This window comes from Citrus sinensis, chromosome 5, assembly GCF_022201045.2.
Source record: "Citrus sinensis cultivar Valencia sweet orange chromosome 5, DVS_A1.0, whole genome shotgun sequence".
Taxonomy (NCBI): domain Eukaryota; kingdom Viridiplantae; phylum Streptophyta; class Magnoliopsida; order Sapindales; family Rutaceae; genus Citrus; species Citrus sinensis.
In genome coordinates, this window is record NC_068560.1 from 28,411,183 (window position 1) to 28,436,564 (window position 25,382).

The window sequence follows — 25,382 nt, forward strand, 5'->3', positions numbered from 1 at the left end:
AATTAGAAAATGAGTTCTTTTAGCAAATTAGGAAGATAAAAGAGAAGAAAAGAGCATAACAAAGGGCATCACTTTTAAAAAATGGGAACAATCTGTGGCAAAAAAATTTTATTGCACAATCCCTGCACAATAACGTGTTCCATTGTACATGTGATTTATGTTCTACTACTGGATCGCTTTCCCAAACTAGCTTTACTTGATCAAACACTTCCAAAAGATAGAAAAAGAGTTGAATAGTAAAACTAATGACATGAAATTTAAAATAAAATTTATCAAATTCTCTACAAATGAGACTCGGAGGAAACCCAATGAATTGGCACAATCAGCTGTATCTGAGGATGTGGCTGGTTGAGAGACAAACGTTCAGCCTTTATGATGAGGAAGAATTCTTCCTTGCCAAGTAGACACGGTAAGCTGCAAGTCCGACAATAGTAACTGCTGCTCCTACTACAATGAGGAAACACAAACATTAACTGGTATACAATTGAAAAAGGGTAGAGGAATATTTTCTACATCCGCTGACACATCTCAAGTTCGAATGGCTCAATCAGAAATCAATATTTTCTTTTTTCACGAGAGATTGATAACAAACCTGAAACAATCATAAGAGAGCGATTTATTAGTCTATGGTATTGCTTTCTGGTTCTCCCAGCTTCAGTTTCTGGGATGCTCAAATGAGGATGCTCTGCTGCCTGTACGATCCTCCGGAAAATAATGTTAAAATCACCCAACTTCGAGCTAACAGGTATCGGAGCTTCTATCCCCATATCCTGACTAACCTACAAAAGCAAAATTTTCACCCCAAAAAAAGACAATGTTACTTCAGTTTCAGTCCTCCTCCAGACAGGTGATAGATTAACTAGAAAAAGGCAGCCAAACACCAGCAATATAAACAACAATAGAGGATCTAACGTCAAACCAAACTTTTCACGGGGACAATGAGAGAAACAAAGACATTAGAATTCGACTAAATCCTATAAAGGCAGTGGGGATTGCATGATTGCCAAACAAATTAAAAATCTTATCTGGAGTTTAGTTTACCTTGCACAAGTAAAAAATTCTTATAAATATTAACGTCAGTAATGTTCAGACATCTTTGTTCTACCAAAGGAACACAAAAATCGTGCAAAATCACACAAGAGGAAAAAAACAGATAGACTCTTAAAAAGCACAATGTGGTGATTTCTTAACTCCAGATAAGTGACTGATTGCTAATAGTTACTCAATTACTTGTATAATACCACCACTAAAAAAGTAAATACCCTGGTAGAATCCTGAATAGCCATTGCAAATGAATCCAGATCATCTTTAGCTGCTACAATGAGGCAAGGCACCTCAAAGCCAGTATCTTCACCATGACTGGCAACTTCCACAAGCAATTCAGTTGCTCTTTTCCATGAGGACTCATCGGAACTGAACAAGCAAACATCATCGTCATCAAAGAATGAATACATATCTGATACGAAATGAGCAAAACCTAGGTTACGAGCAGAATAGCAGTGCAAAAAAGAGAGAGCAAATTGCCTTCTCTTTCTGTCACGTGCTTTTCCTTATTCATTCTCTTTACAAACACAAGGCTCACAAAAAACAAAACAAAACAAACAAATTGCTGAATACTGAAAACATACATAGCAGATTAAAAAAGCACGCGCCCGTCCCCCAATTCCTTCTCTGCTACGCCATTTACGTAATTCCTTTTTGGCTGAAAAATATCGCTTTCTCCACCAAAACAAATGAATTAGTTACACAAATATATCTGATTATAAGTGTTTGGTGACGTAATTATCAGAACCCCTAGCAATGGATCTGGTAATGGTCAGGGAAATCAGAATCCTCAGGAGAAAAGGAAAGGCAAGGTTGTGGCAAATGAGGATGGCTCAGACTCAAAGGGGCCATGTCAAATTTGTTGGAAAATGAGACACACAGCTGCTGAATGCTGGCACAGATTCAAAAAGAATTATGTGCCACAACCAAGCCAAAGGAGAGAATCAAGAAGTGCATGTGGCTGCAACTGATGGCCAAAGCAGTGGAGCCTGGTACTTGGACAGTGGTGCCACCAACCATGTGACAAATGCCCTTGGTAACATAAACATCAACTCTGAGTATCAAGGTAACAAAAAACTAGCTGTTGGAAATGGTGAAAAGCTCTTGATCTCTCATATTGGTAACTCTATGCTTTCCACTTCATATCCACACAAACACATTGCCTTAAATGACATATTGTATGTGCCAAGTATCACTAAAAATCTCATTAGCATTTCCCGATTATTGCATGATAATGATATTGATGTTGAATTTCAAAAATCTGTGTGTTTTATCAAGGACAAAGACAAGGAAAAATTATGGTGAAAGGAGTGGCTAAAGAGGGGCTTTATGAGCTGTTGTGCTTGCCTACTCACCTGAGTGGGAACAAAACTCCTTATGCTGCTGTTTTGTCTTCATCCTTCATGCCTAAGTCAATAAATTGCATCAGCAATCCAGTGTCTATGCTGTCGTTTAATTTAAATAGTGTCAAGTTAGCTAATGTTAGTGTTGAGTCCACTGAAACTGACAGATCAAGCAATGATGCTTTGAGAGACATTGATCTCTGGCATCTCAGACTAGGGCATCCAAATGAGTTTGCTCTGAAAAGAACCTTATTGTCTTGTAATCAGTTCAAATTAAATAAGAATTTTGTTCCTTCATTCTGTTGTGCATGTCAGTATGGAAAACAATCTAAACAAAACTTCAAAAGCACATAAACTAAAACCAACAATGTCATGACCCAACCTAGACCTAACAAGATATTGTTCGTTTTGGGCCTTAATAAGGCCTGCACGGGTTTGTTTCTGGGGCGCCCATACACCCCAAAACGCGTCTTGCCAATTAAGGTGTGGATCACCCCTTATAAACCCAGCATCTCTCCCGTGCTTTGCCGATGTGGGATTCGCCTAGGGTGTTACATACACCCCCCCTTGGGGACTCAGCGTCCTCGCTGAGGTTTGCCCCACCATCGCTCAAGAGGACACGCAGAGCTGCTCTGATACCAATTTGTAACACTCCACTATATTATTTACTTAAAAATGCTTAAAAACACGGTTACTCTTAATTTAAATACGAATTTTAAAAGTTTGGCACAATCCAACAAAAACTTTCTTATAGAAAAGTAAAAGTCATATAGAGATTTCTTAGTTTAAAAAGTTAATTATTACATAAAGCCAAGATACTTAATTTTTGATTAACACAAAGCTGAGCCCATCATAAAATCCCAAGGTCAGTTATGCCCATATGCACTTCGTCTTGGTTAGGAGTTGGCGCCAGCTTGCCCTACTCATCGTTACCTGCAATGTAAGGACTTAATGAGCTAATGCTCAGTAAGATAACACTTTGATGCATGTATAAATTATGATGCATATGAATGACCATTCTTAAAATAAACTTAGAAAATACAAGACAACTTTATTTGAGCCCTAGGTGCGTTGCACTACAAGGCTGGCACTTTTACTCTTTAAACATTATCCCTTTGGGCTTCATTAGTTGAACTTTTGGGCGTTACGTATCGCCGTCCCCAAAAGATGTCTTACAACTTAACTTTGAGGGCTTGCCCTCTTTAGAACTTTGCCACCTGGTAGTACAACCACCTATTTTTCATAAATTCATTTTCTAAAACATTTTCTTCATAATGTAGTCCATGATATGCATGCATCCAATGCAACTTATAACCTTGATGCATAACAAAATCAACATACAACATTATTTAAAGACAAGAGTCTTTAGTATAGGCGGCATAGCCGACCATAGCATAATTAAGCATAAATATCACATATTAGGCGGCAGAGCCGAACCTTTTTGATAAAATCTTTGATTTTATCACAGATTTTGATATAACCTTTTTGATAAAAACTCCCTTTTTCCTTCATTTTATCACAGATTTTATCACATAATTAGTATAAGGAAATAAAGTTGCACCTTAGCTATCAGCTTAAGCTTGTTGGTTGAGATGGTGCAACTATGAGGGACTAATGCTCATGAGAGAAGGAGGTCTCAGGTTCGATACCTAGTAAAGGACTCTGAGTATGTAGTGAAGTGGGAGTGGCTTTCATTGGCCAGCTTAAGCTTTTAGCCCAATGGTAAGCGCTTGATCCTAACAATCACAGCCAGTGCAATGGTTCTATCAAATGAAATGTTTCTATCCAAAATCGATTTCTTTTTTATTGATTGGAATTAATCGATTTGGAATTGCGGATTTTTAATAGATATAATAGAATACCCTAAGTATATTGATAATATTCTAAAATTAATGTTGAGTTAGCGCGTGGCTTCAGACGTCATTGTCATGAACTTGGTCAATCTAGCAAATATAACATAACCCGTGGTATCTCTGCTGTCTTGGTCAATCTTTTGTGACTTCATCAATAGATATAACATGTAGCCACGCCACAATTTTTAATTTCAATTGGATTGCTTAGAAGTCTATTAAAGATTATAATGTCACCTAATTAAGAATAATATCTATTATTCTATTTTAATATAATATTTAATTAAACTATTGTCATTATTGTATTTAGTCATGGCTCATATGTGGATCCACTAATTGTTTCGCACCGTTGATTGATTGAGGGACGGTCAAGATTTGATTAAATATTGAAATTGGTATGCTATCTCACTAAAGTTGACTTCTAAAATTGCATTCTCAATTATTCAGATTTAAAAAACAAGAATGATAATATGTTAGTTACTATTAGTCTATTTTGCGTTTGAAATAGTGTGCTTCTTCTTAAAGCTACAAATCTTATTTACATTACGTAGTCAAAGACTTCTTGAAATAAATTATTTATGCTATTAATTCAGTTAGTTAAGGATATACTTTAAATGATATGACATTTAATCGACCAACGATATATCATATATCGATTTAATATTAAGATATCTAAACATAATGAGACGACAATAACAATACTCAACGTATAATTTATTTTTAATACAATTTCTTTTATAAATATTGATACAATAATATTGTATCAATGTCATGTCACTTGGTTTACTTTATTTACTTATTACTTAACTATTTTAGTACTCATACGTCACTCATAAACTCGTATATATTTTGTATGCATCGAATTATTGAGAATAAAATTCATAGAGTTCAGCTCTTGTGCATGAACTTAGGATTTCTCTATTAAGTTTACTTGGGTATGATTATATTTTTGTTCTAGTTTATGACCTCTTTTCAATTTTTTCGACATATATGATTTTCATTAAAATCTCAAAAGGTTTAAATAAAATCTCACATTTTAATATTTTACAAAAATGTGTTTTAAATATTTTAATTTTTTGACATAATTCTATCAATGAACTTTCTTTTAAATTTGTAATTTCACGTAGGCATTGATAAGTGACATAATTTTAAAATATTTCAATGACTTAACTAATGTGAATATGTCTTTAAAAAGTCAATGATAAAATTCTATCAAACAAAATTTACTATTTTAATTATCTTAAATTGCCAAGTTTGCCACCTCATCATATTAACAAGGCATGCTCAACCAATAAGAATTTGCCATCTAAAATATTCAGTGGGTCTTTTGAAATTCTTGGCTCGAGTTTGAGCCTGAGTGTTTCATATTGGACTCAGCCTAAGCTCGGTAAAAAAACCCAACAAGTGCTCAAAAAATAAAAGAATATATATATATTTTATTTTAATTTGAAATACGCTTTTAACATTTGTTTAACCTATTCAGCACATATATTTAAAGTTTTAATTAACTTTCAATACGTAATCTAATAAGAAAGATTATAAATTAAAAATTTATAAAATATAATGAAAAAGGTTTAAAAAAATTAAAGTATAAATCTGAGGTTTTACAATTAAAATATCAAATAGTGACATAATGGGCGCCCAAAAAGTGCGCCAAATCAAAATAATTCAAAATTCTTCTCTTCAATCCCCTTTTTATTTTATTTGCCGCTGAAATAAAATTAACACAAAAACATTCTGAAATTGAAAGCTTGGAACGAATCTCACGCCTCTCGCCTTCTCTTTCTCGCATTTCGCCTTCCTCTTTGGCTCTTCGTCTCTCTCTCTCTCTCTCTCTCTCTCTCTCTCTCTCTCAAAGTGACGTAAAAAATTTATTTTTCTTGATCTAGTCCTCAGAAATAAGCCGTTTACTTTACTTTGTTCTTTGTTTATTATAAATTTAATCACGCTTTCTACATTATAATTTACGGTCTCTGTTTACTTTTATAATTTACGGTCTCTGTTCATTAAAATTTATTTTTACGCTTTCTACACTAATAGATAGTTGAAAATTAATATAGAAAATTAATATAGATTAGTTGATTGGTTGCTTTCTAATCCAACAAAATTAATATAGAAAGAAATAAATGACGACCGATAAATATTCCAACGTTATGTATTGCGCCGAAGATTAATCTCCCTACTACAAAACTGAATTTCTTTGACAGAATGCTTTTTCACGTGGTCATGTATGTGTCAAAGTTTTGTGACAAATATATTATTTTGCTGATGTGGCAAACACAATCGTTTCAAAACCTTAGAGGCCTTTCTATAAGAGAATAGTTGCAAAATTCTGTCACAAATAGTAAGTTAAGTGATTTTCGACAAAATACTATCAAAAGGTTTAAGTAAAATCTCACTTTTTAATATTTTACAAAAATGTGTTTTAAATATTTTAATTTTGTTTGACATAATTTTATCAATGAACTTTCTTTTTAAATTTGTAATTCCACGTAGGCATTGGAAAATGACATAATTTTAAAAGATTTCAATGACTTAACTGATGTGAATATGTCTTTAAAAAGTCAATGATAAAATTCTATCAAACAAAATTTACTATTTTAATTATCTTAGATTGCCAAGTTTGCCACCTCATCATATTAAGAAGGCATGCTCAACCAATAAGAATTTGCCATCTAAAATGTTCGGTGGGTCTTTCGAAAATCTTGGCTCGAGTTTGAGATTGAGTGTTTCAAGTTGGACTCAGCCTAGCTCAGTGAAAAAATCCCAATAAGTGCTAAAAAAAAAAGAGAATATATATTTTATTTTAAATTGAAATACACATTTAATATTTGTTTAACCTATCCAGAACATATATTTAAAGTTTTAAATTTTAATTAACTTTCAATACGTAATCTAATAAGAAAGCTTATAAATTATAAATTTATAAAATATAATGAAAAAGGTTTAAAAAAATTAAAGTATAAACCTGAGGTTTTACAATTAAAATATCAAATAGTGGCAGAATGGGCGCCCAAAAAGTGCGCCAAATCAAAATAATTCAAAATTCTTCTCTTCAATCCCCTTTTTATTTTATGTGCCGCTGAAATAAAATTAACACAAAAACATTCTGAAATTGAAAGCTTGGAACGAATCTCACGCCTCTCGCCTTCTCTTTCTCGCATTTCGCCTTCCTCTTTGGCTCTTCGGCTCTCTCTCTCTCTCTCTCTCTCTCTCTCTCTCTCTCTCTCTCAAAGTGACGTAAAAAATTTATTTTTCTTGATCTAGTCCTCAGAAATAAGCCGTTTACTTTACTTTGTTCTTTGTTTATTATAAATTTAATCACGCTTTCTACATTATAATTTACGGTCTCTGTTTACTTTTATTAAAAATTATGATATTTATGAATAATAATATTGGCTTGTTTGCATAATTGTCTTCGATATTGACTGTGTTTACAAGATTTTTTTGGTTGCAATCTTTCTTATTGAGATTGTTTAATTAGTCGCGATTGCAATTTTTACAAGATTTAATGAATGTTAAAATTTAAATAACAATTTAAAATTTGTACACCAGGTGTTTGTTATAATGCCATGTGTTATTTTCAATAGATTTTTTTTTTAACATGTAGTATAGCCTTGACAATGTTTTATAACATTCATTAAATCTAATTCTCATGATGAAATTAGAATAGGTTAATTGGCCTAAACCTAAATACTATGTAATATTTACTTTTAAAAGACCTATGGCATTAGATTCAACTTGCTAAGATATTGGAGAAGTGTTGATGCAATTTTCTGTGATGCCTGCGGATTCAACTTGCTAAGATTTTGGTTATGCCTTCAGGTTCAAGCATTGTTGCTGATTATGTGAGCTGTTGAGATTTTAGTATTGAGCATGTCTTTAGATTCAATTTGAGCAAATGTAATTGTTCCTTTTAAAGCGATGTAATTGGCTTCGGGAGAGGATTGTAATCTCCAATGATTTATGGTTCTCGCAAAAAGAAATTTTCTTTACGTTAACCTGTGACAAAATGTATGTAATTTTTTATGATATCAGCAAATATTTAATAACAGAATAGTTGAAATATTTTTAAATTGCATTGTGGTTTTTAAAAATATTTAATGGATAAAAATGATTTTATAATCGTAAGGGAACTACAAAAATAAGGGTTATTGGTAATTGAAAAGAACAAATTAATTATTTTAAGATTAATAATAATAATAATAATAATATTACCTAAATTTTTGACATAAATTAAGCTCAAAAAAAATTAATCAGCATAAAATGTCATGTAAGCATAAAACTTATTTGCCATCTCAAATGCCATGTTTGCAAATTGAGATGCCATGTCATTTGCCACGTCAGATTCCATGTAAATAAAGAATTGTAACACAATTCCTTGACAGAAATATTTTGTCATTAATTGTTTAATTTTCTGTCGCTACATTCTTACAAGGACTTTTTGGACGGAATAAATTATGTCAATGACATGATCTGTGACAAAATTATTCTGTCAAAAAACCCAATTTTGTAGCGGTTCCAAATAACAATTTAGTTTCTTTCCTTCTAGTTTTGTCAATAATTGATTCTGTTCATGGTTAAAATAAATTCTTTACTTCTCTAAAATTGTGCATAATTTCCCCACTTATAAAATTGTTAAGATATTTATGCCTTTTTTTTTTTTCTTTGAGGACTGAAAGTCATTAATTATTTGGTTGGAAAATTGGACAGGAATAGAAAAATAAAAGGAGAAACAAATGGAATAATTAGAGAGAGGAATGAGATTCTATTTATTGTTTTGTTATAAGTACAAGTACCGGAAATCAAACATGAGAAAATAAATTGAGTGTTTTTTTTTTTTTTTGTTAACATATAAATACGTATTTTTGGTATTTGATATTTAATAGAAAATTCTGATGGCCTAACTTCGTAGCTGAAGTTGGGATGATCCTTCCATCCCGAATTGTATGTTTGTGCATAAGGATCATACCTCCTCTGAGGCATGCCTGGAAATCCTCCAACTGTATTGGCTTGTTCAACGGGTTCTTCTTGAAGTGTAGGACACATATCAGTTGAATGACCTATATTGTAACAAATGCCACAAGTCTTCACCTGTTGCACATTACCTACAACAAACTTTTCCACAAGAGAAGTAAGTTTATCTAAACGTTGTTCAACAGAAGAAATATTTACCTCATTCACCTTTCTTGAAGTGAGATCTTGCCTGCTGCCAAATTGTTGTGTGTTGGCAGCCATATTTGATATCAGCTCCCTTGCTTGAGTAGGGGTCTTGTTCACCAACACGCCTCCACTAGCAGCATCTATCATACTCCTATCCATCAATGATAGTCCTTCGTAAAAATATTGAATAAGAAGTTGATCAGAAATCTGATGCTGAGGACAGCTGGCACACAATTGTTTGAATCGCTCCCAATACTCATACAAAGTCTCCCCAGGAAGTTGTCTGATCCCACAAATATCTTTTCTGATGTTAACAGCTCTTGAAGCAGGAAAGTACTTCTCGAGGAACTGCTTCTTCAAACCATTCCACATTGTAATTGATCCAGGAGGTAAGTAGTACAACCAGTCTTTAGCTAGTCCATCTAAAGAGAAAGGAAAAGCACGCAGCTTAATCTGCTCTTCAGTCACGCCTTGTGGTCTCATACTTGAACATACAACATGAAACTCTTTAAGATGTTTATGAGGATCTTCACCTGCAAAACCATGAAACTTGGGTAATAAATGAATAAGACCAGACTTTAATTCAAAATTTACCTCCAAGTCTACATATTGAATGCAGAGTGGTTGTTGATTCAAGTCTGGTTCAGCTAACTCTCTAAGAGTTCTTTCTACAGGTGCAGGTCTATCCATCACTTGTTCTTTTGAATCGCTAGATGATTCAACTAAATCAGGCACTGTATCTGTTTCAGAAAGCAAAGGCGACGAGGATCGTTGCTTAGCTCGCTTCGTCTGCTGTCTCAGCTGGCAAGCTGTCTTCTCAATTTCAGGATCAAACGAAAGTGTACCTGTACGAGAAGAACGAACCATACACCAAGTAAAACGTAAAAAGGATTAAATAAACGACACCAATCCCCGGCAACGGCGCCAAAATTTGATGGGTGTCGAAGCCAACAAAAATAAATTCCTACTCTAAATAAATTGTGTATAGTGATTGAGCAGGGTCGTGTCCACAGAGATCGGTAATTATTTAAATCCTTTTGAAATGTAAAACGTAAAATGGGGGAATTGTTGACAATAATAAAAATCAAATTAAAAATAACAAGAATGCAAATTAAAGTTGTAATTCAAATTAGAGAAAGCTCTGATTGAAGGAATTAACTCAGCTTGATTCGACTACTGATCATTGATTCAAATATAGATTATTATTACTCATGAATAGACCGGTTATAGCTACTGAGACCCTCTAATAGCCAATCTCTCCTTAACTAGTCGATAACCAAGGTACGACCGTTGGTTATTTCCCTAATCAATAGACAACCCTAGATACGATCATAGAATTTAATCAATTGACAGCCTGAAAAACCAGAGAGACCCAAATCCTAATCAACACATATGATGATTCATTTAAATTAGATTGTTTATTCTCACAACACAACTCTCTGCTATGTTATTTGTCACAAATATTAAATTCTTCATACGATGAATCCTTTAATTGACAATAGATTAAGTTGATAATTAAATAGTGGCCAATTACCTAATTAACAAACATAATCATGAAAATAATTCAGAGAATAAACAAATACCCAAAAAGTAATAAAACAATTAAAGCACAAGAAAGATCTCACAGTAGTGATGAATCAAAGCATCATTAACCTTCAACCAGAAAAATGGGTTTAGTTCCTCATAGAGAGAAGAGAAAAATTAGATCTAGGGTTTCTTTTTCTCCAATCCAAAAATCCCCCTTTTTCACAATTGATTCCTCCCTTAAATACTCTCTCTCTCTTCTCCTCTAGAATTCTATTTAAAATAAAATACTAATATCTGAAATATTAAATTCGTAATTACAAAAATAACCAAAAATACAAAACAAGTTAAACTAAAAACTGCAGGTTCGCAGTTGACAGCACACGCCCACGCCTTATCAACAAAGTTCTTCTGACTCTCTAAATTTCTCCAAGAGAACAATCCTCCTTAAACATCATCTTTTAGCTCAATTTTATCACCAATCAATAGAATTGCACCTACAAAAGTAAAACATTATTATTAATTGCAAAACATCGATATTAAGGGAAGTAAACAATGCAAAACTAGTGCATAAATTACACTCTAACAGGGTAATTATTTATTTTGTTTTGAATAAAAATTTTGCTATCGAACAAACTAATAACTGAACTTGACTTATTTTTATATAAATTTTATGTTATGATCATTGTAGGTTTGTTATTTTTAAATTATGACCTCATGTAAAATCAAAATTTTTAATTTCACTATTTTTTATAGAGTTTGGTTATGATAATTAAATAATGTGATAAACACATACAAGGCAAAAAAATTTACGTGGTTCGACATATTAATTAATATGCCTACATCCACGGGTAGTAATACCGATAATCCACTATGTAATGAAAAATTGTACAAATAGTAATAAGCTCTCAGATGCAAATAAAACGAAAAGAAACACCAATCTTAACACTCTAAACCAATCAACCCCCAGAAGAGCTCTTTCTGTCATGTGCTTTTCCTTATTCATTCTCTTTACAAACACGAGGCTCACAAAAAACAAAACAAAACAAAACAAACAAATTGCTGAATACTGAAAACATACATAGCAGATTAAAAAAGCACGCGCCGCGCCCGTCCCCCAATTCCTTCTCTGCTACGCCATTTACGTAATTCCTTTTTTGGCTGAAAATATTGTTTTCCCCAACAAAACAAATTAATCAGTTAGACAAATATATCTAATTATAATGGTTTGGTGACGTAATTATATCTAATCATAATTTTATATATATAAAAATATAAATAACTGGACATGCATCATCAAATTAATGAAGAAGAGTAGAGAGCAAATGAGAAGGAAAGCATATGCAATTACTAACCAGAGTTAATTTCATCTCATGCACTCTCACGTCTGTCTGTTTTCGATCCGCTCTTAATTAATATTTTGTTAATTAATTGGCTGAAAATAAAAAGTTTCTTTAATATTTCATTAAGCAGAGAGCAAAGGAATTGACGACACACTTATAATAATTAATTTCTAAATTGGATTAAAAAAAACAACAACTAATTAGTTTTTTTAAGTAACATAGGAGATCTAGAAAGAAAGAAGTTACCCGTGGCCGGGGGTGATTGTAATTGACTAATTGCAGCCGCGCGCTTTCACTAAATGTAGATGTCGGGAATGTGGCGTATCTTAGGCCAGTCCTCTCCTGTCTCCTTTCTGTAACGTTCTTCTAAAACAGGACATTCCATCGAAATCTCCAATCTCTGGAGTGTTGACTTCTGAAGAAGGTGATCGGGCAGTGCTTTTAATTTACGGCAATTCCTAATAGTCAAGGAAGAAAGACGTGGCATGATTATGATTTCTCCCTTTATTGCAGTCACGAAATCCCACTCTTCCAGTTCGCTCATACCCCAAAATGTGAGCAGTTTCAATTTGGGAAAGGCAATAACTGAGGAGCCATCCGTATCACTTTCTACTCCCAAAAATTCATTACCCACTCTTTTCACACTATCCATTCCTGCAATATAAAGATCTTCAAGAGATGGCAATTTTCCCAAAGGAGGCAAATGCTCGCAATTTCTGGACCCGAAAATACTGAAAACCCTTAAATTGGTTAGTGACATGATCCAATTTCTGGGAACAACATTCCTCCTCCCTCTGTATTCAGAAATCTGTAATTTCTTTAAATTAGGAGGTGGTCCCAAGGCTTCAAGAAGCCGTTCATCTTCATCCTCCTCATTCTCCCTCCTCCCAGCTTGTTCTTCATCTCCACCTCTTATATGATCAAAATCAAGTTCCAAATCAAAGAGATATTTCTTTTTCTCAAGTTCAGCCCTTCTAGCCTCCCCCGCATCTGACACACCACCCAGCCCACGTATTCTACATTGTCGACGGAGGTTAAGCTTTTTAAGAGACCCAAGGCTACATGCTCTGTCATACCCTCCGCCCACAACAAACTCTCTCACTTCCCGAAGCCTGATTAATTCCCCAATCCCTACCGGCAAGTATCTTAAAGAATGAGTCCCCAAATTGTGTAAATACATCAGCTTTCTTAACCTCCCAATCCCTCGAGGTAATTCTCTAAGATTTTCACAATGATCAACGTTTAAACGTTTTAAATTATACAACTCACACAACGCCTCAGGTAATCTTTCTATCTCCTCTTGATGGGCCAAACTAAGGTATTTCAGATGTAACAATTTTTCTATATTTTTTGGAATTTTTTTTATGCAATAATGACTCCAGTTATCCGCCTCTAATGTTAATGCCCTTAAACAAGTTAGTTTATCAAATAATTGAGGTAAAACTTTGCTAGACCATGAATAATCACCACCTACAACCAAGAGGCTACGCAATCGTCTCATTCTCTTAACACTATTCCAAATGGCTATCGGGACTGAAGTCTCCTCGTCTATAGTTAACCTTAAATGAAGAACTTTTTTCTGCTCAAAGGAACTCATAACACCAGGAATTTCCACTGTTAAACATTCATTCCTGCATATAAATTGGGCAAGGTCGTGCACTAAATCGTGCATTTTGCACTTATAGACTTTACCATCACCATCTCTTTCGAACTCTTGAAAAAATGAACTACTAGCTAAAATGTTGAAATACTCTTCACCTATGTCCTCCATCTCTTTGTTTCCTTTCTCATTAAGGTAACCTTGAGCCATCCATAGTTCAATTAACTTATACTTCCGTATTTCAAGGTCTTTAGGAAAAACAGCACAATATGAGAAACAATGTTTTACCTTAGAGGGCAATTCATTGTAACTCAACAACAGAGGGGCCAATAGACCTCTCTCAACCACTTCGTGATCCCATATCTCACTCTTTAAAATATTTTGCCATTCTTCTTCAGTGTTTTTAGACCTTAAAAGACTACCAATGGTCTTTACAGCTAGAGGTAAGCCCTTGCATTTTCCTACAATTTCTCGACCAATTTTTTTTAAATTCTCACATCCCTCCATGGACTTGCCGAAAAATGCTAATGACTCAAAAATTGACCAGCATTCCTTTTCCAACAAAAGATCAATTCGGATAATTTTAGTTGATCTCATATCATGGGCAGTAGTTTCATCACGTGTAGTAATTAAAATTTTACTTCCGTGGACACCATTCTTTAAACAATTGTAGAATGGTTCCCATTTAGAGTAATGTTTATTCCACACGTCGTCTAAGACAAGAAGAAATTTCTTGCCTTCAACACATCCTTGAACATGTTGCATGAGAGATTGAAACTCACCAAAGTTAGGGGCAGAACCTGTTAGAGCCTCAATGATTGCTCTAGCAATTCTGAACTCATCAAACGGGTCTGACACACAGACCCATATTCTTTTCTCAAAATGTTTTTTAACATCATCGTTGTTGTAGGCTAATTGAGCAAGAGTAGTTTTGCCTATGCCCCCCATCCCAACAAGTGAGATGACACAGGGGCCTTTCTGCTCTTCACTACTCTCACATAACAGCCTATTAACGAGTTCGTTCTTCTCTTTTTGTCTACCAAATATGTCGGACTCATCAATTGAGGAGATACTTGGTACTCGTTGATCCGCTCTCTCATTACTCTCAGCAAAACCAAACACGTCTTTTTGTTTGTCAATATCATCAAGAGTTTCATTGATGTCTTTCATCTTGAGAGCAATGCGACGACGTAAAAAAATTGGTTTGCAGCCAAAGCAAGAGGCAGCAGGAAAGAAGGAACATACCTTCTTCTTAGGAACGAGAGCTTCATTCTCATGGTCATCCACTCCATTGATTTGCAGTTTGAGCGTTGCAGTGTTCCATTCACCCAAGACATCTTCCATGTCGTAACATGCGCATCTGAGTCGATCGAGCCAGAGTCTGACAGTTTCCTCCTTTATTTGCTTTTTTTCAGCATCATGGAGCACAGCTTGAATGGTTTGGAGTTTGGCGGTCAGCTTCTCCGCTTCCTTTCCGACGCCCGTTACCAGCCTCACTTGTTCCTTTCCCTCATCGACAGCCATTGAAGTCAGCTGCTCCAAGAGAGGGGAAATGATCGCATCAACCATGGCGAAATTGATGATGAGTGATTGCAAGAATAATTTATGCTGAAAGAAATTTAGGAGCTTATAATGAATTAATTATGTTGTGATGTGAAAAGGCGTGCAGCCATCTTCGTTCAATTATTATAGTGCATGAAAAAGCAAAACCCAATGAGCGGAATAATCTTATCTCAGCCCATACGAAAGGAATAACTTATAGACAAAACATAAAGAAAGAAAGAAAGAATGGCGTGAACAGGAAGACAAACGTAAAGTGTTGGTGAAAGAATATGTTATAGCTTGCTCTTAATAGCAAGTATGGAATGTGCATTTTATCTTTTTGGCTAAGGAAAGGAATAGAAAATCAAATCTTAGGCCATACTCATCATCCGAAGCTTTGACGGATGATTGTTCGATTGGTGTGGGAATAACTTTTCAAATATCTACTTGGCATAAAAATTATTTATAGATTTAAGCGTTCGGGTTTCATGTATGCACTTGTGTGTGTGTAGTCATTTATCTTGTAAGGGTTCTCTTACATTTTATAAAGTGCAGGAATTTTTATTGAAATTTTTCTCTCTACTTATGATTAAAATTTTTTTATCACTTTTAGCAGTGACCTAGGGAACAGTCGACTTTTGGTTTGCGCTAGTCATCATTGCCTTATCAAAATAAGTCTAAAAAAACACATTATTTTAGTATTTGAAAAGTGGACGGTTTGTAATTTATTGAGAGTGCACTCGTGTCAACAGCAGGGAAAAAATCCACATTTTATAGCTTAACATATATTCCTTAAAAATGCAACATGCGAAAAAATATAACTATATGTCTTAACTATGTAAATATAATATTACTCATAAAGATAAATATTAAATAGCTGATATCTTATTCTTACATATAACACTTCAGCTACCCTCTCACTTCAGCGTCAATAGTTCATTCCCACGGAGCCTTACCTCTTGGAACCTCCATGAAAGTTGAATTTGTCACCAATCTTTACAAAATATTAGTTTTAAAATAAAATTTAAAAAATGTAAAGTTTCCTTTAATTTCCAATTCTTTTTCTTTTGTTTTAAAGAACAATCGCATTCAAATCCAACCAAAGTGGATAGAATATGGCCACCATTCAAGATTCTAACATTATTATGCTCAACACATCACAAGATTTGCAAAAACCCCACCATGCTTGGAACTAGGTCCTCCTAAACTATTCCCTCTTTAAGTCCACGTTTCGGATACGTCTTGTGATACACATCAAAAAGAAAGTATAAATAGAATATGGTGTGCCTTTCACTCTGTACTAATAATCAATTCATTTGTATATTATCTATTAATTTCTGGTGCTACAGCATATATACCTCAGTATATACTAATCCTTGTGTTATTTGCTTCTCTGCTCACCCTGCTCCTATAAGCTTGAATGGTTATGCCCAACTGGCCCACCAGGAATTAGGTTCTTAATTTTTTTTCTAAGATAAGTATTTGGATTTATTCCATCGGTGACTTTAGCTCAAAAAGAAAGCAATGAAGGGAAAAGTTGAACTACATGAATCATTCTATCCTGCAGAACTCAATATTTTTTAAAACTCCAAAAAATCTACCATTTTGTGCACGAAAGGTTTAAAAAAAAATGCGAATGTTTGCAAAAGAGAATATATGCTAGAGTAGTTGTTACTTGTTAGAGCTGAGCTTGTGCAGCAACACGTGGTTACATTAAATTCTCTAGCAGGAATATCTCTGTTTAGAGACTCAAACCCAACAATATTCTCAGCAAATAGATTGCACAGTTCTTAATCATTTTTTCTTCCCTTTTTTAAATTTCTTCCCCTGCTATGGTGCGCAATGGCAAACTAGTTGAATCAGAAACTTATTCATCACTAGGTTTAGTTGATTCTCCAGGTAAAAAAAGTTCATCATCTCCTCGTGTCTTGTCGATTCTTTCATCAGTTCTTGAGAGATCAATCCAGAAAAATGAATCTTCATCGAAGGCATCAAAAAAGAAGGAAGTTGTCACAATATTTCATTGTTCACAAGCACCAAGTTTGAGCATTAGACAATACATTGAACGCATATTCAAGTACTCCAGGTGCAGTCCTTCTTGTTCTGTTGTTGCATACATATACCTTGATCGATTCCTCCAACGAATCAGTGGTTGCCTTACGAGACTCAACGTTCATCGCCTTCTGATCACGAGCTTTCTAGTGGCTGCAAAATTTGTCGATGATGAGTAAGAACTTGATATCTCAACAACCCAGTCTGCTGCTTTCAATCAAATCTTTCGTTTTTAACTTTTTGATCTCTGAACGTGCTTGTAGGTGCTATAACAATGCATATTATGCCAAAATAGGAGGGATAAGCACCGCAGAAATGAACAAGCTTGAGCTGAATTTCTTGTTTACTCTGGAGTTTAAGCTTCACGTGACTACAGAGGTTTTCGCGAAGTACTGTTCACAGCTAGACATGGAAGGAGCAGCAGCCGAAGAGTCGTGGGTTAGTCCGATGATCAAAGCATTGGGAACCAAACTTCGCCGGCTCAACAGGGACGGCAAAACCTGACGGCAGGATACAACTGCAGAGTCCCTTCACGATGGTCAACAGCATACTGTGATGATTGAAATGATTTTTGGCTCAATCCAGGTTCCAGACACCAGCAAACCAACTGGAAATTTATAGATGCCCCATCTCCCTGAGGATCACAAGTAATTTGTGCCTAGTTCCAGAAGAGGGGAGAGGAAAATTGAACAACAATAAATTGTAAATGCACGCTATGATAAAATGCATTTTGTTCTCATTATCTAACATTTTCCGACCACGACACAAAAAAAAAAAATTTGAAAATTAGAAAATGAGTTCTTTTAGCAAATTAGGAAGATAAAAGAGAAGAAAAGAGCATAACAAAGGGCATCACTTTTAAAAAATGGGAACAATCTGTGGCAAAAAAATTTTATTGCACAATTCCTGCACAATAACGTGTTCCATTGTACATGTGATTTATGTTCTACTACTGGATCGCTTTCCCAAACTAGCTTACTTGATAAAACACTTCCAAAAGATAGAAAAAGAGTTGAATAGTAAAACTTATGACATGACATTTAAAATAAAATTTATCAAATTCTCTACAAATGAGACTCTGAGGAAACCCAATGAATTGGCACAATCAGCTGTATCTGAGGATGTGGCTGGTTGAGAGACAAACGCTCAGCCTTTATGATGAGGAAGAATTCTTCCTTGCCAAGTAGACACGGTAAGCTGCAAGTCCGACAATAGTAACTGCTGCTCCTACTACAATGAGGAAACACATAAACATTAACTAGCATACAATTGAAAAAGGATGGAGGAATATTTTCTACATCCGCTGACACATCTCAAGTCTGAATGGCTCAATCAGAAATCAATATTTTCTTTTTTCACGAGAGATTGATAACAAACCTGAAACAATCATAAGAGAGCGATTTATTAGTCTATGGTATTGCTTTCTGGTTCTCCCAGCTTCAGTTTCTGGAATGCTCAAATGAGGATGCTCTGCTGCCTGTACGATCCTCCGGAAAATAATGTTAAAATCACCCAACTTCGAGCTAACAGGTATCGGAGCCTCTATCCCCATATCCTGACTAACCTACAAAAGCAAAATTTTCACCCCAAAAAAAGACAATGTTACTTCAGTTTCAGTCCTCCTCCAGACAGGTGATAGATTAACTAGAAAAAGGCAGCAAAACACCAGCAATGTAAACAACAATAGAGGATCTAACGTCAAACCAAACTTTTCACGGGGAAAATGAGAGAAACAAAGACATTAGAATTCGACTAAATCCTATAAAGGCAGTGGGGATTGCATGATTGCCAAACAAATTAAAAATCTTATCTGGAGTTTAGTTTACCTTGCCCAAGTAAAAAATTCTTATAAATATTAACGTCAGTAATGTTCAGACATCTTTGTTCTACCAAAGGAACACAAAAATTGTGCAAAATCACACAAGAGGAAAAAAACAGATAGGCTCATAAAAAGCATAATGTGGTGATTTCTTAACTCCAGATGAGAGACTGATTGCTAATAGTTACTCAATTACTTGTATAATACCATCACTAAAAAAGTAAATACCCTGATAGAATCCTGAATAGCCATTGCAAATGAATCCAGATCATCTTTAGCTGCTACAATGAGGCAAGGCACCTCAAAGCCAGTATCTTCACCATGACTGGCAACTTCCACAAGCAATTCAGTTGCTCTTTTCCATGAGGACTCATCGGAACTGAACAAGCAAACATCATCATCATCAAAGAATGAATATATATCTGATACGAAATGAGCAAAACCTAGGTTACGAGCAGAATAGCAGTGCAAAAAACAAAAAGCAAATTTCTCTCTCTCTAAATATATGCAGATAGATGTATCCAGATGAATGCAAGGAAAAGCAGAATGTCTTTCTACATTCTCATCCATAGACTTCAACCAGCTTTTTCATCATTTGCAGTTAAATCCCAGACTTGAAAATGCTGAACTATTTGAACTCAAAAGATTTAATGAATCATCAATTTATATGATTAACGAAAGAATACATTTTGGTCTTCTGTTTACCTATCATGAACAAATACTGCTATGTCGCAGGCGGCCAAAGAATCTTTATTCGACAGCAGTTTTGCAACTGCTTCTTCAGGAATTTCTCGTAACACAACAGTTTTCTTCGTTCCCTATGGCAAAAAAAATATAGTGGTAAGAGAACTGAACAGCCTCCCAGTTAATTATATCAATAACAAACTGTGATAAAACTACAAAGAAAAATCATATTCTATCCGCTTACCCCAGGTTGATCGACAACATTTACTGCATATCGCTCATCAGTGGTTGGAGTATAATTATCGGAGAAGGGCCTGCATTGACAATCATCATATCCGGATAACAAAGTTAATGAAGAATAAACTAGCAATTAGATTAAGAAATAATTGACATTATCATTCAGAAATCAGATGATACCTTCCTAGAAAAGAATTCAGTAGTGCAGATTTTCCAGCCTTTTTAGGCCCAAAGACAAAGCACTGGAAGACATTTCTTTCGGCTTGTTGTTTTTTACGATCTATACGCCTTTTCCTCGTTACACGGATGGCAGAAGAAGGATCACCCGGATATCCAATGTATATCAAGTTTTCCACGCTACGAGCCGGGTCTAAGAGCGTCATAAGTGCCCACTGCAACATGTTATTTGTCATTTATCAGGAAGCACAAGGCACTGGTGTATGGAAAAATGATAGTTCTTTGCTTATATTAGTGGAAGTTGGCATTGAAATAAATAACCACACAAACAAAGGAAATCTCTTAGCGAACAAAAATACCTCTGACAAAAACCCATCAAGAGATAGTCCTCCCAATGCAGTTTTTTCTGCAGCGTCCTTATATGGAGCTTCATCCCAAGGACTAAAGTCAAAAAGAAATGGGTCAATATTGAACTAACCTCAAAGTAGGAGCTTGACATTGTGGAAATTCACTAAAGCAAGAAAGTAACAACTCAGAATAAATCATAGCACTTACACCCCATTACTGTAACAGGTACTGAAAATAAGGTTCATTCAGCATCACTAAAACTGTTTGTCATCAGCAGTTCCTTAAAATTTATAAAACTAAATTTATTTCATCATTAGATTGGCTTTTACTTGCATGGTCAAACAGAAAACAAAAGAAGTTTAAAAGACTATCAGGTCCAACAGATGAGATGAACAGGGTGTCTTGCATTTAGAGAAAATATGTTGCAAAGAAAGGGATTTAATTACAATAATAATATTTATAAAGAAAAACATATACCATTCTGGCGCGGTAGAAAACAGATCCTCAACTTCAATGGGTCGCAGAGAATTATCCTGGAAGGAAATCCATAAGGTTAGGATTTTTGAGAACCAATAAACTACTTGGCAACCAGGAAATAAGCATATTATTTCCTGATAAAGATTTTAATCATTCAAAGGAAAATTGAAACTCTATTAACATGTTAACAAATAAAGTATTCGCCAAAGCACATGCCAGGACATACATCATCAGCGTCGAACAATTCAAATATTCCCTTCAAAAAGTCGATAGCTTCATTAGTCAGCTCCACGCTCTACGCAATATAGCCAAAGAAAAAAGTAAGCAATCTAAAATATTACTCAGGGAGGACAATATCAGAGGAATAAACCAAAAAGAAGTACATTATTGTATTCAAGCACAGGATATCAGACATTAAAGACAGATCCAATCACTAGGAACTGAATATAACAGTTGCAACAATTAAACTGCAATTTCACCTGGTCAGGTGCTCGTTTGAATGCTGAATATGGAATCAATTCATCCGCAAGTTTAATATCATTGTTATAGCCAAATTTCCTTAGGACAGTCCATGTCGTCTCGAGACGCCCTTTTTCTATAAATAGTGCATGGAGGAATAGGAACCCTGCCAATGTAAGCCCACGTTCATTGACTCCTTCTCGCAATTTTTCTTGTACAACCCTTTTAACACCTACTATTTCAGAAGGTTGTAATGGAGAATTGAAGCATTTGACCTGATTACAACTATTATTAGCATCATCACAAGCCTTATGCGCAAGATATTTCAACTTCATGAAATAAAAGAACATGCCTTTAAAAATTATATTATCAAAACTCAAATACATGAACTAACAAAGATTTTATATGTAGGACACTCTAGCACCCTACCCCAACAAAGAGGAGGGAAAAAAAGGGAAAGTGGAAGAACCTGAAAATCATTCAGCTCTGCATCACTAAGGGCGCCATCCCTGTCATGATCACAAAGAATGAAGATACGCTTCAAGGCCCTCACACACCGAGGCTTCAAAGCTTGTGATTCCTGGTCAAATAAAGGGCCTGTTGGATGAAGCACTGCCTTCTGTGCATAGTAGAAAACCTCGGGGACCTACAGAGAGGGAAAACACAAATTTCGTATTTTTTTCTCTCTTTTTTTTTGGTTTTGGGGGGGGAGTGTCGGGGAGGGGAAGAAATATACTGTATTTAAGATGAAAAATAAAGTTTAGAGATGTGGACCAGGTGTCCACAAATATAATACGACAGGAAAAAAAAGGAAGGGAAATAATCAACATAAAACTCATCCACTTCCCCCAAGAAACCATCCTTCCCAAAACAAAACCCATCCATACAATATTATCCCTATTAAGCAAAAATCCCCTCCCAACTAAATATATGAAGAAAACAGCCTATCTATGTTTTCTTCTTTTTTTCTTTTGGAAAATGTGATTCTTTGTTTTTGCTGTTTCTTTTTGCATTACAAAAGAGGGGAAATTAGCAGCATGAGGAAAGGGCTTATGCCAAAAGCCTAATTCTCTCCCACAACCAATCTATGTTTCTTTCAGAAATTGTTACTATTAAAATATGAAATTCAGGACACATAGCACTCCTCCAGAGTACATGGATCATTCAACTACGAAATCCATTATACTCACAACTTATTAATGAATTTACTTTTAGATTAAAGCTAAATCCAAGACGCTAGAACACGGATCAAATATATATATTATAATGAAATTATCAGCATAAGGAAAACTCAAAATGCAAAAAAGAAAAATAAATAAATAAGAAAATAGATATAGTGATGGTGCAAAATGTCACTATGGTGCATACAACCTCCAAGGACATGCCTTCACCAGAACAAACAGATTCCAAAACCTTCACATTCCATCAGAGTATACATGCAGCCACATAATATTTCTAAACTAGTCCCGATATCAAAGCAAAAGAAATAGGAAAAAGGTAAGGGGCTGAAAATAAACCTGAATTTGTTTCAATGCTGAACACTCTATGCAAGTTTCAATCTCTCGAAACTGTTGCATTATTGGCATCATCACCTGTTCCAGGCTCACCTGCTGGTTCTCATCTCTTAAATCAAGCTTACAACCCACCACTATAACTGGCACTTTCACCTACTCACAAGATTAACATATAAGCATTACAAACCCAAAAAAATGTCAGACACAAGATAGCTCCCAAAAATCAAATATATTATTTCCAATTACTAAAATAAGGAGCTACATATTTCCGATTAAATAATAAGCTGTGACAAGTTCAAGAAAAATATGTCTGTTTGTCATGTCATCGGAAGTATATTGGGAGTTTGGTACAATCAGCTATACAAAGTATATCTTTTCATGAATACAATATCCCCAGACAAGTCATCAAATAAGGCAACAGGACCAGAAGCAAAACTATGATAATTTAAATAAATGATTGATATAAACCTCTAATCGACGAAGTTCTGGAAGCCAGAAAGTACTCAATTCATCAAGAGTCTCAGGTCGATCACACGCATAAGTTAGCACAACAGCATCAGCCCGCCTGAGTTCTTCACCTAGTTTACCTCTATCCTCCACGCTGGTAGACAAACACCCACAAAAGGAGAAAGAAACATTCAAATTTATGCAAAAAAAAACCACTACCAACTGGCAAAAACAATTTCATACCAACCCAAAAAACTAAAGGAAATATATATTAACATTGAAAATATAATACTACAAGTAGAAACTTCTACAAAATAGGCTCCTCATCCAAACTGGTGTGTCACCACTATTGCATCACTCCACATCATCTCTTTAAAGAATTTCATCTTTATATATTTTCAACTATAACATATCAATTTGTACAACAATAGTCCATATTATTATCGAAAATTTAAATATTGTATGCATAGAGACCTTGAAGGAGTATCAATGATGGTAATGGGGACGCGGTCCGGGTAGAAGTCTTCTGGCAGCCTGGTAGGCGGCAACACCGGTGGGACATTGGCGGGAAAAGTGTCTGCGGCGGCTGTCACAATCAAACTCGATTTTCCGGTACCCTTTTCTCCACATACAACAATTCTTACTCCTGTTTTACCGCCTGGGCCTGAATTTGCCGCTGACGCTTTTGCCATTTAACAAACACTGTATATATAATCAAAGAAAATGCATCGGTATGAATGAAAATAAATTGTAAAAAAAAAAATTGTTAACAATAACAAATAAAGCTGAACTTTTGAGCTAAGGTTAAGATTCTACGAAGAAATTGAAGCTCACTCACATGAAAATAATAATACTGATAACAGTCGACAAAAAAATGAATTTTTGTTTTTAACGATTATGGATAAGTTAAAAAGTTAAGGCTGCTAGTGCAGTGGCAAAAGCGTAAATTACCAGAGTTTTGACGGGGCAGAACGAAAGGGATGGAAGCGAAGGAAAAGCAGGAAACAAAAAGAGAGAGAATGAAAAACCCTAAATAGGGTTTAGTGAATATTGCGATGGCGTAAAAGTAAATAACCTGAAGTAGAGGGGGTGAAAACGTGACACCTCAGGAAGGAGAAGGAGGAGGCGACGGTGGTGGTGATGGTGGCGGCGGCGAAGATGAGAGAGGAAGTGTAAGTGTGTAACGAAGTTTCGGCGTGAAAAAAAAAAAAAGTGAAATCGAGTGTTTTTTGAATTTTTAGTTTTGCAGGCTTCAATTTTTTTTTAAATATTACTTTTTTCGTTTGTATGGTGGAGTGATCAAACGGTTCAAAGTAAAGGAGAACGCACTCCTTATCATATGTACCGTACTCGACATTAATTGGAACAAATAAATTATGTAATTTTTTGGGGGGTGAAAACATAATAGTTTTTTTAATAATTTCCTTTACATAGTTTCGTAGAAACAAAAAAATTTAGTTTGAATTATTGCTAAGGTAAATTTCAAGATTCTTAGTTAACATACATGAATTATTGAAACTTCTTTTGAATTTTATCTAATTTCATACTTCTCTTCCTCTTCGCAATTAGCCCTCTTATAGTTTTACTTTAAATTTTTCTCGAGAGATTGATATGAAGGATAAAAGGATTAATCAACTTGGTTGTTTGTAATTAGATAATATTAAAGAATTGCAAAAAGAAAAAAAATGTTGACCTAAAGTCATTTAAATTTAGATTTTAACAAGAATAAATTATAATTTCAAAATGACATGGGTTTATT

The 25,382-nt window shown here is 34.8% G+C and overlaps 3 protein-coding genes and 1 non-coding gene across 12 annotated transcripts; 2 read left to right on the forward strand and 2 right to left on the reverse strand.

Annotated features, from left to right (window-relative positions):
* Positions 1–95: 95 nt before the first annotated feature.
* Positions 96–24,903, reverse strand: LOC102615004 (mitochondrial Rho GTPase 1-like). Of its 6 annotated transcripts, none has more exons than XM_052440858.1 (15): positions 24,699–24,903; positions 24,098–24,325; positions 23,645–23,777; positions 23,180–23,329; positions 22,132–22,308; positions 21,683–21,937; positions 21,430–21,498; positions 21,204–21,259; positions 20,738–20,819; positions 20,382–20,593; positions 20,209–20,278; positions 19,986–20,098; positions 1,263–1,413; positions 593–779; positions 96–447 (listed from the first exon to the last, which is right to left on the reverse strand). In XM_052440858.1, exons 2-15 carry the CDS (start codon positions 24,313–24,315, stop codon positions 371–373), a joined length of 1,950 nt encoding a protein of 649 aa, XP_052296818.1. In that variant the 5' UTR covers positions 24,316–24,325; positions 24,699–24,903; the 3' UTR covers positions 96–370. The 6 variants fall into 6 exon arrangements, with proteins under 6 accessions (XP_052296818.1, XP_052296815.1, XP_006472006.2 ...); XM_052440855.1 differs by lacking the exon at positions 1,263–1,413 and adding an exon at positions 19,509–19,659 and having other exon boundaries at positions 24,699–24,901; XM_006471943.4 differs by lacking the exons at positions 96–447; positions 593–779; positions 1,263–1,413 and adding exons at positions 18,339–18,691; positions 18,839–19,025; positions 19,509–19,659 and having other exon boundaries at positions 24,575–24,898.
* Positions 9,606–9,712, forward strand: LOC112499410 (small nucleolar RNA R71). The gene has a single exon (XR_003067020.2). It is a non-coding gene; the product is annotated as a small nucleolar RNA R71 (small nucleolar RNA).
* LOC102624390 (putative disease resistance protein RGA3) lies at positions 11,034–15,605 on the reverse strand. 4 transcript variants are annotated; one of them, XR_008054682.1, is made up of 4 exons: positions 12,514–15,605; positions 12,280–12,359; positions 12,006–12,085; positions 11,034–11,421 (listed from the first exon to the last, which is right to left on the reverse strand). XR_008054682.1 is itself a non-coding variant. In XM_052440840.1 (2 exons), the coding sequence occupies exon 1, from the start codon at positions 15,434–15,436 to the stop codon at positions 12,563–12,565; it is 2,874 nt and encodes a 957-aa protein (XP_052296800.1). In that variant the 5' UTR covers positions 15,437–15,605; the 3' UTR covers positions 11,733–12,085; positions 12,514–12,562. The 4 variants fall into 4 exon arrangements, 1 of the variants encoding a protein (XP_052296800.1); XR_008054683.1 differs by lacking the exon at positions 12,280–12,359; XR_008054681.1 differs by lacking the exon at positions 11,034–11,421 and having other exon boundaries at positions 11,733–12,085.
* Positions 17,001–18,210, forward strand: LOC102614702 (cyclin-P3-1). Its single transcript, XM_006471941.4, has 2 exons — positions 17,001–17,636; positions 17,725–18,210. The coding sequence occupies exons 1-2, from the start codon at positions 17,242–17,244 to the stop codon at positions 17,963–17,965; spliced, it is 636 nt and encodes a 211-aa protein (XP_006472004.2). The 5' UTR covers positions 17,001–17,241; the 3' UTR covers positions 17,966–18,210.
* Positions 24,904–25,382: the final 479 nt, after the last annotated feature.

Excerpts from the sequence above, each read along its gene's own strand:
- LOC102614702 (XM_006471941.4), top strand. The coding sequence starts at position 17,242 with ATGGTGCGCAATGGCAAACTAGTTGAATCAGAAACTTATTCATCACTA. Across the intron at positions 17,637-17,724 it reads GCAAAATTTGTCGATGATGA|GTGCTATAACAATGCATATT; the intron begins GTAAGAACTTGA and ends ACGTGCTTGTAG.
- LOC102615004 (XM_052440858.1), bottom strand. The coding sequence starts at position 24,315 with ATGGCAAAAGCGTCAGCGGCAAATTCAGGCCCAGGCGGTAAAACAGGA. Across the intron at positions 23,330-23,644 it reads CAGAACTTCGTCGATTAGAG|GTGAAAGTGCCAGTTATAGT; the intron begins GTTTATATCAAT and ends TCTTGTGAGTAG. Across the intron at positions 1,414-19,985 it reads GCAGTATTTGTTCATGATAG|TTCCGATGAGTCCTCATGGA; the intron begins GTAAACAGAAGA and ends TTGCTTGTTCAG.
- LOC102624390 (XM_052440840.1), bottom strand. The coding sequence starts at position 15,436 with ATGGTTGATGCGATCATTTCCCCTCTCTTGGAGCAGCTGACTTCAATG.